The sequence below is a fragment of the Prionailurus viverrinus genome, chromosome B3 (assembly GCF_022837055.1).
Source record: "Prionailurus viverrinus isolate Anna chromosome B3, UM_Priviv_1.0, whole genome shotgun sequence".
NCBI lineage: Eukaryota > Metazoa > Chordata > Mammalia > Carnivora > Felidae > Prionailurus > Prionailurus viverrinus.
This window is the reverse complement of record NC_062566.1, coordinates 112034043-112049082: the sequence shown is the minus strand read 5'-3', so window position 1 is coordinate 112049082 and position 15040 is coordinate 112034043. Positions and strand designations below refer to the sequence as shown.

The window sequence follows — 15040 nt, the reverse complement described above, 5'->3', positions numbered from 1 at the left end:
ACCTTTTAGCGCTAACTTGTTTTGAAATGTCAGAAAACTTTCTCCTTGGAAATCTACATTACTATGATAGGATTACAACAAAGAGGAAGTATTTGGGGCCACTTACCTCATTCTTTCCTAATGTTTGAGATATGGAGGATAAGAAAAAGATGTAGGAAAAGGTTGGTCCTTGATCAAGAACTGTAGCATTGGTCCGTGTGTATATTCTACTTTGGTTCTTAATCTGATTTCTAGAGATCAGCATGATCTGAGGTGCAATTCATTCGAGCAAAAGTAGAAAAACCGAGTCTCTTCAGAGAGGCCAAGCACTCTCTTCACGGATAGTTTTCAAACTGAGCTTTCCGGCCTCAGTTTGAAGCCCCAGTAAGGTGGTCTCTCATTCATTCTCTCTGAATTCTAAAAAGTGCCAATTCTAAAAAGATTGGAATCTCTTACAAAGGCGGGAACTGTGTGAAAAGGGCGGGAACTGTAGTTTTAGGAGTGCTTCTAAAGAACGTTCCAATGGGCCTAAAGGCCTTATAGAGATTAAAGGTTTCCTGGGTGGGAGTGGGGCTGGGAGCGGAAGCTGATCCACCTGGTTGGACAGGGGCAGACGCACATCCAAGAGCGAGGAGAACCCAACTGCAGGAGGGAGCTAGAGAAGAAAGGGTTCTGGCGGGGGAGGTACAACCCAGCTCTCTTCCTCTGCTCCCTCTCAAAAGCTCACTTTACGATCAAGAGCACAGGTGCTGGCCAACGGGGCCACTGCCCTACGCCAGCAAACAAAGGGCGCAGCCTCCTACAGCCTTTTTGGTCTGAATGGAGGCTCGGCCTTACCTTTCTGGGTCCACCCATCCCTCCGCATGCACCCAATGAGGCCGCAGCCTCCTCCAGCCAGGAGGTGTTGAACTCTCGCAAGAAATGGACAGGTAGCGCGGACCAATGGTTGGAGCCGCCGCGGGCCAATGGGAGAGGGAAATGGGTCGACCTGGGGTTGAGAATGAGAGCCCGCAAAAGGGGGCGGGGCCTCGGGGGAGGGACACGTAGGCGCCGGGGGTGGAGAGGGGCGGGCGGGTGGCAGGCGGGAGGAACCTGCGGACGGTCGGCCGCGGCCAATGGGAGGGCGGGTTGGCGTGTGGGGGGTGGGTCCGGTGCCGGGAGGCCCCGCCCCTTCGGGTCCGCAGGGCTGGGGCGGAGCCAGGTCCGCGTCAGGTGGTCCCGGCCGTGCGGGCGGTGCTGGGGGCGGGGCGCGGCGCGGAAAGGGGAGCGGCGGCCAGCGGGCGGCGGCGGGCACCGGCTGCGCGAGCAGGTACCCGCGGCGGAGGTGGCCAGGCCGCCCCGGGGGGGCGAGCGCGAAGGCGGGGGCTCGGGCCCGCCGCGCCCCCATGCCGCGGTGAGCACTCGCGCTCGGCGCACTTGTCGCCGCTCCGCGCCAGCCCCAGCGAGCCGGCTCTCCCCGCCCCGCCAGCCCGGGCCCTACCTGCGGCCGCCGTCGGGGGAGGGGGGTCCCCCCAGCTCTGCGGAGCCGCATGAACAATAGGCGGCGGCGGTTCCTGCGGGCGGCGGCAGCCCCGCACCCTATGGATCGGCCGCTCCATGGAGCCCTCCAGAGCGCTTCTCGGCTGCCTGGCGAGCGCCGCCGCTGCCGCCCCGCCGGGGGAGGATGGAGCGGGGGCCGCGGCCGAGGAGGAGGAGGAAGAGGAGGAGGAGGCGGCGGCGGCCCCCGGGGAGCTGGGTTCCGAAGCACCGCTGCCCTACTGGACGGCGGTGTTCGAGTACGAGGCTGCAGGCGAGGACGAGCTGACCCTGCGGCTGGGCGACGTGGTGGAGGTGCTGTCCAAGGACTCGCAGGTGTCCGGCGACGAGGGCTGGTGGACCGGGCAGCTGAACCAGCGGGTGGGCATCTTCCCCAGCAACTACGTGACCCCGCGCAGCGCCTTCTCCAGTCGTTGCCAGCACGGCGGCGAGGACCCCAGTTGCTACCCGCCCATTCAGTGTAAGGCGAAGGCGGGGCCGCGGGGCCGGGCGGGGAGGGGGGGGGGGCTGGAGGCCTAGGGGTGGTCTCGTAACGGGTGGGGAATGATTGACCCGCGGGTGGGTGTGTGCGCGCGCGCTCGCGCTGTAGGGGCTTTGATGGGTGCGATGGGTAAGGTAGAGATGCCGCAGGCCTTGCCTGGAACCTCAGGCGCTCGGGCTCCTTAACCTTCATCTGACCACCTCAGCGGCAGCGTCTGCTTTCCTCATCCTGAAGCCCCAGCGTGAGAATCTCCCCATTTCCCACTCCCCGCTCCCCTCAACTGTGGAAGGATTTCAGGCCAGCTGGTAGTTTCTGTCCTAACCTTAGTCCCCAAATCAGGGACCTTCCTGACCTCTTCTGCCGCCTGTCCCCGCCCCTTCAAGGCATTTGCTAGGGAGCAGATGGGGGTGTCTCCCGCAGGGCTGGCTGGGCCGGCTCTCAAGTCCCGGAAGCCTGTGTGAACTCGGGTCGGAAGTGTCTTTGAAACGTCTTGTCTATTTCTCGGATCGCAATCATGTATCTCAGAAGTTGTACCTTTCGGAGTCTCACTGAGAAGGGTCTAGTGTGTGGAGAAGCAGGTGATGGGGTGAGAAAGGATTAGAGAGGGAAAAAGATCTTCCCCCGTGAGAGTGGCTAAATCCCAGTCTCTTGACACCCAGGCTGTTCACATAATACATTTCTCCTTTCTTCTCATCCTAGATCCTTGCCTATATTTGGTATTTGCCAAATCTCAAGCGGACCATGCCCACGGGTCCCTCCCAGGGCCTTTCTTCCAGTGTCCTGGTTTTCATCAGTTTCCCAGGAGCCCCCTGTTCCACACCCTGCTATAAAATTCCCTTTTTTGTTTTGTTTTGTTTTGTTTTGTTTTAAAGGAGTTAAATTGCCATTAGAATCCCTTAATCAGTTCTGCTAGGTGGTTTTAGAAGAAAGATGTAAATATCTTCTGTGCAGTTTACACTGTTTTATATTTGAGGGTTCTCATAATTTCTTTCTTGCTAATACAGGTTTTGTTAATACATATTTATTATTGTTTATTCCAGATTTTGTATACTTTGCATTTTAGTCAATTAAAAAAATCATTCCCAGGGCCAACTTCAGGCATTGAATTTTTAAATTTCATTTGTAACATTTATCTTTCTGAAACAAACAAACCATTTATCTTTCTGGTCCTATAACTTATTTTCACCTGAAGAATTGTGTTACTTTATTTAAGATGTTTATAAAATACCATCACTTAATATGACAGTCACAACCTCTTTCCTTATTTTTCTGTTCTCCTTTTTTATTGGTGTTTTGACTATCAAATTGATGTTCAAATCCTTAGTTCCCTTTGTTTTTATCTCCCTCTCATTCAATTTAAAACTTCGTGTTTCTACAATTTGATCTACTTAAAGCCTGGAGGGGACAAATGACTTTAAATTGTTTCTGAGTGTTAAATCTTTTTGCCTGTAGTACTGGGAAGGTGTAGGCTAAGGGTCCTAGCATACGGGTCTGAAATAGTGTTGAAGGTGAACATGGTCACATATTGGAAGAATGGCCTGGCGTATTAGACACAGTGTAGTTTTAAACAGAAGTCAAATTGTGAGTTTCTTTGTGGGTGACTTCTTGTGATTTTTTTTTTTTTACAGCTAATGTCAGAGTAGGAGAGCTATGTGAGGCTCCTGAGCAAGGGACTCAGTTTCTTTAATGTCTGTACTTCCAGCTGTCGAGCAGTCAAGAGTGAATATGACTTGGGCTGGAAGAACTCATCTGCAGAACACCAGATGTGTCCACAGTGTGCTACATTAGCAGCTCCTCCATTAGGTGCCCAGGACTTAATCTTAAAAAAATTTTTTTTTATCCTTTCTTCATTTTTTGATAGAGACAGAGCGTGAGTGGGGGAGGGAGAGAGAGAGGGAGACAGAATCCTAAGCAAGCTCCAGGCTCTGAACTGACAGCACAGAGCCAGGACTTAATCTTTAATGTAACAAAAGTTACCTTGGGTAGACTAGATTCCTGTATGTAGAATTCAGATGATGAGAAAGTAGGGAGTACTTTGTGCTTCTTAAAAGAACTGACTTGAAGAACATGATTTTTGAAGGTCCTGGTAACTTATTTTATTTAGTCTCACCACGAGTTCTGAACTTGAATGGGATTAATTCTTGATAATTCAGAAAGTTTAATTTCATCCAAAAACCAATTAGAGTGCCTTGTGAAAGATGGATACTGTGTTAAATACCAAGAGATAAAGAAATAATAAGATAAGGAGGTGCTTGTAAGTCATGCCTGAGGGAGATTGGTGATGTAAATATATCATTTCAGTGCAGTGCTTTGGTAAAGATGAACATGGGAAGTTGCTAACAGGTGCTCTGATGGGTCTCCTGTGTCCACCAGTTCAGTTAGTGTCACTCAGAAAATAAAGGTGATTGGCAACCTGGTCTCCAAAGACTTTGGAATAAAATTGAGCCACTGACAGCTTTTCCCCAGTTACCCTTTTGAATTTCTCCTTTGAGGCATGAATTGTGACATTAGATTAAGAACAGCAGACACTCAGTTAAGTAATAATGTTCAGTTTTAGTTTCAAATATTGCTTTTCAATCTGAAAATTTTGTTTCACACTTCATTCAAAACAAAAGAGGGGAAATTACCAAACCTTGTGACAAATTTTTAAAAAATAGTGATACTAGAAATCATCTAATATTTACATAGTGCAGTTATCCCCACCAATGTAGATATGAAAGTTTAGCTTTCCATGGAGCTGACAAATACAAATAACCTAGGAACTCATTCATCTTTTTTTTTTTTTTTTTAGCGAAAGAGGAAAAATGTACAGTTCCAAATTTATCATCATGAGAGATAAATAGCCCTAGGTTATTTAAAAAAAAAAAAACAACACAACAGTTTCTTTACAGGAGGATTGTGTCTGTTTTCAAGCAGGGTATAAATTAAGGTTATTGCTAATTTACATTTTTTTCTTACATCTACTAGAAACATAAGAATGTATTTTCAGGCATACTTGGGATTTTTAAATGAGTCACGTGTGTACCATTCACTCGCCCAAACCCACCAGAATGTGCCTATACATTCAGTTTCCAAGAATACAATTGAGAGAGAATAACATCTTGACTGCAAAAACGAAAGAAATAAGGTTTTGTTCTTGATATTCCTGAAAATATCCATCCACAGAAACTGAAAAATGTACTGAATGTGACTTGACCTGATTTTTACTTAAAACCAGGTCTTGACTGGAGGGGGAAAGGAGAGCCCCACATTCTCTCAGCTGCAGTGAAGGTCTATTTCCTACCCAAAGGAATCTTCACAGGGAGGAGAAAAGAAAGTACCCTCCCCCCAGTCCTCACTGTTCTGTCTTCTATCTGCTTACAAGCTGTGCTCTATACTTTTCTTGAAGGCTGTTCATACTATTTCCTTAGCTAGTTAGCAAGAACCTGAGAGTGTATGTTCTACCAGAGAGAGATTATCACTTTCCCTTCCCCACAGAGGTTTTCCGTCTTCAGTGAAATGCCATTTGAGGAGCTGTCCTTTCAGCACCCTGGTTCAGAATCCCTTCTTTTAAATCCTTGTACGTTTAAATAAGTACTTAACACGTCCTGTGTGTTTACAACTATGCCTCAGAACAGAGGAAAGAAGGGAGGGTATAAAACAAAATACTGAACAGTTTATTCCCTTAAGGAAAATTCAGATATTCAGTTGAGGAAATAAGATGTGTAAATGCCAACTTGTTACAGAGACATATCTTTTTTCATCAGTGTAGAAGCTGTTAGAAAAAGTGAATGTTTGAGGCACCTGGCTGGCTCATTAGAGCCTGCGACTCAATCTCAGGGTCATGAATTCAAGCCCCACATTGGGTATAGAGATTACTTAAAAATAAAATCTTTAAAAAAAAAAAAAAAGAAAAGTGAATGTTCCTTCTCTCCATGACCAAGGAGAGTCCTGACATAACTTACATATTTCTCCAAGAGGGTTTCCTTTTTCTTTTTTCTTTTTTTCTTTTATTTGAGATGGAGAGAGAAAGAGAGTGTGTGTATGAGTGAGAACACAAGTCAGGGAGAGGTGCACGGGGGTGGGGTAGGGAAAGAATCTTAAGCAGGCTCCACACTCAGCATAGAGCTCTGTGCAGAGCTCAATCCCATGACCCTAGGATCGTGACCTGAGCCGAAATCAAGAGTCGGACACTCAACCCACAGAGCCACCCAGGCGCTCTTTTCCAAGAGAGTTTCTAAGAGCCCCTTAATATACCCATGTTTTCCTCATTCATATAAATGAGATAAGACAAGAATTAGTAATCAGGATTCATTTTAGGACCCAGAAACATTTAAGCTATTTTAAGCAGAAAGTGAGTTAGCACAGGAAAATGAGTGCTTACAGAAGTGTTGGAAGGGCAGGGAGAAGGGGCTCTTAGCTGGATCTGTGGGAACAACTCTCAGAACATTGCAGACCTGGCCCACCCGGCAAGCCACCACTTCTCTAATTAGAAACATACAGAATCAGGGGGTGACATTGAAGCTGTCAATCTTAGGAACACCCTCTTGTAGTTACTGTCCAGAGATTAGGCAACCACTTGACCTTACAACATTCCTTTCTCCATCTGCCCAGAGCTAATGACTGACATGCAGGAAAATCCTACTTCTCCACAGCCATGCTTGCCAGGAGAAAAGCAAGAACATGGTGTCCATCTCACTTCTACCTTCCCTATCTTGTGCATCTAATTGGCAGAAGCAGAACAGTAGCGGTAAGGGAGTCTGGGAAATGTAGTTCTTAACTTTCAGGCCTCTGAAAGATCATGTAGAGAATTGTAGAGCAGACGTTGATTGTTTGTCTGCAGGACCAGCCACACCACTGATTCTTCAAGAAGAGTGCCAGATTGAGATGAAAAGCTTGAACAGCTGAAACTTTTGGGTCAAGATGGGCTATACCTTCTGTGTAACTTTTTGTATTCCTTTGTGCAGACTGCCAGTTGCATTGTAAACTACAAATGAATGTTAGCCCTAGATAGGCTAGGAATACTCTAATTCAGGGAGAATAGAGGTTTGAGGACTGCCAGCATCTGAGTGGAAGATGGAGGCATCCTGGAGCTGGCCAAGGAAGGAAGAGAACAGCAGTGGGCATTTCCTCTTCTGATCTTGCCAGAAGTTCAGAAATGTATCTTTGTTTTCTTCGTTTTGTTTTGTTTTGTTTTTTAGCAACCTTATTTTCTCTATCTGTTTCAGGAGGTCCAATGCATTTTTTTTTTTTTTAACTTTTCAGGTCTGTCTGAGTTTGGTTTAGTCCCTCCTGAGTTAGATTTTGCCCCCATTTTACTTGACTATCACTTACCTGCTGAGTGTTCAGCAGGATGAGTACAGTGGTGAGTAAAGCCGACAGAATCTGCCCTTGTGAATCTCACAGTCTAGCAGGACAGCAGGCACTGAGCAAGTAATTAAACCTTGCCGAGTCTTGCCAAACAGAGACTGTTATGGATATGTTTGATGGGGGCCTGACCTCATTGAGGCAAGGGTTAGGAAAAGTTCCCTTAGGAGATTTTGTTTAAGCTGAGACCTGAGGGTTGAATATGAGTCAGCCAGGTAAAGACAAACTGAGAAGACACAGCACAGGGTTTTCATGAGAGAAACATAAAATAGCACTTTACTCATATAGCAACACCTTATCTAGCTCAAGATTTATAATCACTGATAGCTATTATTATCTATCCATGGAAGCCTTTCCAAACAGAGCGGAAGATATAATCAGGTACCCTAGATTCAAACTCTGCATTGGAAAGAAGATGAGTGGTTGGGTGTGGTACTGGGAGAATCAGGATAGAGCTGTGGAGCAGGTGACTTCTGGAGTAAGATATCTCCTGGGAGGCTCCTTTCCCACATATCCTAGTCACCAGGTCCTGGTAGAACCGTGTTTTGAAAATATCCTCCCAGTTTACTGCACACTCTCTGTCTTCACTGTTGCTGCTATTCAGACCTTGGTGTTTGCATGCCTGGGTTACTTCAGTGGCCTCCTTAGTGGTACCTTTTGCAGTAGGCTCCCCATCCGCCAGGTTATAGTCCCCATGGCTGCCAGAGTCGATGTCCTTTCTAAGTCCCAGTCTAAAAGCACTCCTCTACTTAAAAATGAGCTAGTCCTATCATTCACAGTGTGAAGTTCAAGCCTCTCAGAATGACTTTTAAAACATTTCACAGCCTAGGTGACCCCAATAACACTTTGAGCCTCATTTTGTGTCCTAATGCATCTAATGCAGCCACACTGGACTCCCTACAGTTCTAAATATGCCATATACTCTCATGCCCCATGTTCTTGCTCGTGACCTTCCCTTTGCTTGGATTGTCCTTCTCCCACCCCTGATCTTCACTACCTGATGGGATCCCTCCCACTCATTTTTTAAGATTTTATTTTTAAGTAATCTCTACACCCAGTATGGGGCTCAAACTCATAACCCCGAGGTCAAGAGTTGCATGTTCTACTGACCGAGCCAGCCAGGTGCTCCCCTCTAGCAGACTCATTCTTTAGGGTGCGTTCCCAATGTTGCTTTCCCTGAGAATCCTTTCCCACTCACCCTCTTAATCCTTGTCCCGCAGTGGGAGTTGGTGTTTTTCCTGATCTGATTATACTGCTCTAAAGGTTCTTTTCACACCGTGGTTTGGTTGTTGTGTGTCTGCCTTGTCACTGGGTTGTACGCTTCTCCTCATCTAGTACCCAGTAAAACGATCTCCTTCTGTGTTCCCTTTAGTTAAAATGGTTTGTCTTGGTATGACATTCTGTATGATGTCCCAAATAGAAATTATTACATGAATATTTTTTGAATGCCTGCTATGTGCTAGTCATTAAGAATAATGCAAGAGGTTAACATTTCCTGCCCTTGTGGAGTTTTCCTTACAGTGGGGAGACAAAAAAGCCAAGTGAACAGACAACTTGCTGTTAACCCTCCAGGTAAATGGGTGATTCAAGGGTGTTTTCAGAATGTTTTTGACTTCTTTTTTTCTTTTCTTTCTCAGTGTTAGAGATTGATTTTGCGGAGCTAACCCTGGAAGAGATTATTGGCATCGGGGGCTTTGGGAAGGTCTATCGTGCTTTCTGGATAGGGGATGAGGTTGCCGTGAAAGCAGCTCGCCACGACCCCGATGAGGACATCAGCCAAACCATAGAGAATGTTCGCCAGGAGGCCAAGCTCTTTGCCATGCTGAAGCACCCCAACATCATTGCCCTTAGGGGTGTGTGTCTGAAGGAACCCAACCTCTGCTTGGTCATGGAGTTTGCACGTGGAGGGCCTTTGAATAGAGTGTTATCTGGGAAAAGGATTCCCCCGGACATCCTGGTGAACTGGGCTGTGCAGATTGCCAGAGGGATGAACTACTTACATGATGAGGCAATTGTCCCCATCATCCACCGCGACCTTAAGTCCAGTAACAGTGAGTATGAAGAGATGGGGCTGGAGGGCTCAAGAACACTTTTTATACTCAGTCCATGGCTTGGTGGGAGTGGATTCCGAGTGGAATCTCAGTGGGCAGTGAAATTCCTTGCTTAAAACCATCCCATCCTTGAGTTGAGACGTAGGGGTACAATGAGTGCCAGGAAAAAATTGGTGTAGGAAAAGAAGAATGAGGCAGCTCAGGGGTTTGGGATAATTTTGAGCTCATACTAGCAGGCAAGGTTGGCAGTGTATAATTCTGATATGCTGTGCAAAAATCCACATATGTACATAGATTTATTTTTCCACTTGAGGGAAGTGTGTCTGTAATTACAAAAGGGGTTTTCCCCTTTGGAGGAACAGCAGATAATGCAAATATATATTGCCTGCATGCATTCTGCCTGAGCACCCCAATTTGAGGTACCCACTAGGGAAGGGGCCATAAGGAAAAAGAAGCATGTTCTTTGAGCTGCGAGGCCGATCCAGATGATAATGTCAACCGGGAGAGCATGACCAGCTGGTAGTATTATAGCTTACGGGTATTATTAATTAATTGTTGTAACTACCTAGTGTTTAATAGCAGGGAACTGAGTAGTAACTGTTTATTAAACATCCAGAATCCATAAACTGGATTGTAAAGCAAGTGTTAGACATAATTACATGGTAAGTTGGTAGAAACCAGTCTCCTTGGCAGAATCGGCAGGTGCTGGGACTATGCTGCTTTTGTGTGGTGATTCGTGCTCTCTCTTGCCTGAACTGTGTGGTATAGAGGATAAAATTTGTTAAATGGTATATAAATCACTTTGAGCATCCTGTCCAAAGAGGAGGGAGTTAGGGTTTTGGAGAGTGGTGTGGGTCCCCGGAACTTCGCTCTCTGTCTTCTTCAGCATTGAGCCCAGAAATCCTTCAGACTTTGTTCCGAGCTGTTCCAGATGTGGTTTATTTTTCTGTTAATAATACTGTGAATCTGTTTACTTTAAAAAATACTTTTTAAATTTTTTAAAATAATAAGCAAAATTATATAAGTAGTGCATGTTCTTGTTGTACAAAAGTTAGTAAGTGTAGATAAAAAAGAGAGAGAGAGAAAGGTAACCCATAATGTTTTCCTTCAGGAAGCATAAGTATTACATTTGACATATCCTTCTAAATATTTTTAAAGTAAATACACACACACACACACACAAATATATTTTCCAATTTACTTTAAAATAGACTTTCTTACCCTTAAAGTAAATACACACACACACACACACAAATATATTTTCCAATTTACTTTAAAATAGACTTTCTTACCCTTAAAGTAAATACACACACACACACACACACAAATATATTTTCCAATTTACTTTAAAATAGACTTTCTTACCCTTAAAGTAAATACACACACACACACACACACACACACACACACACACACACACACCAATATATATTTTCTAATTTACTTTAAGATAGCCTTTCTTACCCTTATCTCTTCTACCTGAGCCTTCTTCACCCTTAACAATAGAAAAATTCATCCTGGGGCGCCTGGGTGGCTCAGTCGGTTAAGCGTCCGACTTCAGCTCAGGTCACGATCTTGCGGTCCGTGAGTTCGAGCCCCGCGTCAGGCTCTGGGCTGATGGCTCAGAGCCTGGAGCCTGCTTCCGGTTCTGTGTCTCCCTCTCTCTCTGCCCCTCCCCTGTTCATGCTTTGTTTCTCTTTGTCTCAAAAATAAACAAACGTTTAAAAAAAATTTTTAAAAAAAAAAGAAAGAAAAATTCATCCTTGCAAAAGCATGGAACATTAGATATAATGCATGTAAGGGATTTAAGTTCCATAAAATAAAATACGATTATTCTCATCCCTCCTCTCAAATTCTGTAAATGTTTAAATAAGCTAAAACTTTTGGTGACCCTTTTCACATTTCTGCCTAGACTTTGCTTTGGATGATGGGGTAAGAATAAGCAGAGGAGTTGGTAGAAAATGTAATGTAGAAAGTGAACTTTATTTTTTCTTATCATGCTAGGAGAAGTAGGCAAAGTGCTCTAATCTTAAAAACTTGGGCTAGGATGATGGAACTGTAAAAGTCAATCATTTCCTCCAAGAAGTTTCAAACTTGGGTGTAATTTAAGCTAAACACAAGGATTTACCTTTTGTGAGATTATGTATGGAAGTCTAGGTTCTTGTGAAGGAAAAGTTTACTTGCTGCAGGAGATGGCAAGAGACCTCAATGCCATTCTGTCATCTGAGAGACAAAACCCTGGTCTTTCTTTGTCTTTAGGGGGCTTTAGGATTGCCAAGGTGGAGCCCTCAGGTGTACCATGTCGTGATGAGAGTTGGACTTACATGGGGCAGTATGACCCTTGACCTCCTCACGGTAACAGATGCCCAGAAACGTGCATAGTCCATTGGGCTGTGCGGTTGGTGCTGATATTGATGTCTGCTGTATATCTCTCATGGGAGCTGGGGTAGCTTCTTGAAATTTGTCTGTGGTGGCTGTTTGCCGGGACTGTATAAATCCAATATGAGCCTTGATGACGTTGTTGTTTTTACTCCATTGCTCTGTGGGCGTGACTTGAAAATCATTTTAATCATTTAAAATAATGTTGTGCTAGTTTTTACCCGCCAGTTGGAGAGTCAGAACTTAGTGTTTTTGCAGACCTGGGTACACTGGCCTGTTTTTTTCTTGGTTCCAGAGAGTTGGATTTTGGTCGCTGTCATGTGAGGGCAGAATGCTATGAATCCTACGTGTTAGTTGACTTAGAACCACTAGAGAAAAGAGAATGTATCTATTGGGGCTGTCTTTGTGGAAAAAAGAAAGTAGTTGGTGATAAACATACGTTACAAAAGATTCAGTAAAAAGGTGATTTATTAAAATGCTTTATTATCCTAGTCACCTACTTTTAAGAGTCATGTGCTGTTAACTGGCAATGGAACATGTATAGCATCCTATATTGGTGCATAATCCTCAATAAGTTTAGGGTTGGCTGCGCATCACCTAAAAACCAAAATATCAGTGGCTAAAACAAAGTATACATTCATTTGTCTTTGAAAAGAGGTCTGCAGGGTTAAGAGCACCACAGTGTCATCAGGGACCCAGGCTCCTATTTTTCACGGCAGCCCAGTACATGGGTTGCAGCCTTAGGCTTGCCTTATGGTCTAAGATGGCTGCTGAAATGCCAGTTATTAGGTCCAAGTAACAGGCCTGAAGGGGGACAAAAAGCAGAAGCCCGGAAAAAGGTGCTCCTGACACTGAGTTGGCTCCCATGAACCTCCCAGAAGTCCAGCAAGACACATCTGCTTGCATTAATTGGCCAGAATGTAATCATATAGCCATGGCTGGGGCAGAGGAGGCTGGGAGAGGCAGGGCTTTAATCTGGGTGGCATCGAGCCCAGCTAGTAATCAGGGTCTGCTGCCAGGGGAGGCCTGTGGTGGAAGCAGCTGGCGGTCTTACCATGGCATCTTAATGTGGGACATGCATTGGGAAGAACTATTACTTCAGATATTAAGCATCATATAGCCAAACAAGGTTAGCCAGGCCTTGGGACGTGTGGCTCAGACCCCCGATTTAACTAATGGTTTATACTACTTTACCATGTTGCATCATTAACTTAAACATCCCTTCTTAAACTACTTGCAGGAAACCTTGGCTATATAATTGGATTTGTGTCTCGCTCCATCCACTGGGGAAAACCAGCGACTTGATGGTTAGCAAAGGTGTCAGTGAAAGATGGTCGTTTAGTGGAAAGATTGCCCTTTTGGGGGTAAGGAGATGGATTTCTGGATTTTGGCTTACAGGCATTTGGCAGAATAGCAGTTTAATAGCGGTCATTCAAGCTTACATTAGTGTAAAATGAGATCATAGGAAAAAGCTTTGGACATTGAAAAGCCTTGCCCAAAGTGAAGGTTGTGTTATTACTTTTATTATTAAATCACTTCTTTTCTCCTCTTAGAAAACACAGAAAAACATAGAGGTAAAGCAGTTTTTCCAGTTTTTGCATTTATGTGTGTTTTTTACCCAGAATCATACACAGGAAATCCTAATAACCGTGTAGCATGCTTTCATGCTGCCCTCCTTGTCAGCAGGTCGTGACTTGTTACGTAAATAAATATTCTTCCACCACAGGGTATTTAAAGGTAGCACAGTCTTCTGCTACTTAGATATGCTGTATTAACTAAACCAAACCCTTAATAATAACAGTAACAATAATAATATAACTGATGTGATTGGGGCACCTGGGTGGCTCAGTTGGTTAAGCGTCCGACTCTTGATTTGGGTTCAGGTCATGATCTCATGGTTTTGTGAGTTTGAGCCCCTTGCCAGGTTCTGCGCAGACAGCGTGGAGCCTGCTTGGGATTCTGTCTCTCTGTGTCCCTCCCCCACAAGTGCATGCACTTGCTCTCTCAAAAAAAAAAAAATATATATATATATATATTATATACAAAATGAGTGCTCTCTTTAGGTCAGGCACTGTCTGAGCATTTCATGTAGATTCTGTTTTAATTCTTACAGCAACCCTGCCGAGTAGACTATGAATGTCTTTATTTTACAGATGAGGAAACTAAGGCTCCAAGGGGTCATCCATTTCTCTAGGATCTCACCTCTAGGCCTAAGAGCAGACTTAGCACCCAGGCCTGACCCCTCAGCTTGTGTTCCCAGTCACCACGCTGTTGCTGGCACACTGCTTTTGGGCGGCTGGGGCGTCTCGCTGAATTGCTTCACGTGGCCCTATAGTGCTTTGGTTTTATAGAATTAGGAATGCTATTGCTGTCCTACTCATAGAGCCATAGCAGCCACATTTCATTAAGAGCTGATCAATTTACTCTTAGCTTCATAGCTGAAAACCAGAGGTGAGTGGTGGACTGCATTTGGTTGGGACTAACCACACCCGCCTTCTTTGGTTTGGATGTCACCTGAAACTTCTCATGAGGTCTTTGCTGCCTTTATCTCTCTCTTCCTCTAAAGGCACTTTCCCCTTAAGCCAAGCTGGTTTCCTCTTTGCCCTGGAATACACTCTGTGCTTCCGGGCCACTGAGGCCTCATTACACCCTTGCCATGGGAATAACCTTGCTTCCCGGGGTGGCCTTGCCTCGTGTCTCTGCCTGTCCAAACCTTACCCATTTTCCTGTGCTCAGCGCAAACCTGGCTGCTTCCTCCCGACAGTCCATCACTGTGGTCATTGCTAAGTAGTCACCTCGTGCTGAACACACGCTACGTGAGAGCACGTAGAGGATATTAGCGTGGCAAGCTCAGATGTCTTCCAGGGTCAGTACGTCTGTGAAGCCGCTGGTGTGAAGCTATAGGGCTTGGTGGGAATGATGAAGGGAGTGCGTGCTCCATCCAGCGCGGGCCGTTGAAAAATAGAACAAAGCACTGCTGGCCTGTAGCCGGCTGCCAGCCTGCATCCCCTGGCCTCTTTATGTTGGCGATGATTTCAGGAGCATCCGCTCTGCCTCCAAACGGATTTTGTGTCTTTAGCTTCCCAGGTACATGAATGAGTGAATAAATGAGCGAGCGCAGTATCACTTGAACTGGCCTGCTTACAGGATCTCAAAATGTAAAGCTTCCGCTTCTCTTGTCAAAGGACGTCCCTCCTGCCTCCCTGGTACAGATGTCGCTTTTCATCCTCCGTGTGATCTCCAGGCCCTCACCCCCTTCCTAATGTCC

General features: G+C 45.4%; 1 protein-coding gene across 3 annotated transcripts in view; it reads left to right on the top strand.

Moving 5' to 3' along the window:
* Nucleotides 1-1251: 1251 nt before the first annotated feature.
* The window catches only part of MAP3K9 (mitogen-activated protein kinase kinase kinase 9), an 81302-nt gene continuing 67513 nt past the window's right edge, over nucleotides 1252-15040 (top strand). For all 3 annotated transcript variants that reach the window (XM_047862708.1, XM_047862709.1, XM_047862711.1), the window contains exons 1-2: nucleotides 1252-1975; nucleotides 8980-9393. In XM_047862708.1, coding sequence (XP_047718664.1) covers nucleotides 1576-1975; nucleotides 8980-9393 — 814 coding nt within the window. In that variant the 5' untranslated portion in view covers nucleotides 1252-1575. The remainder of the gene's footprint in view (nucleotides 1976-8979; nucleotides 9394-15040) is intronic.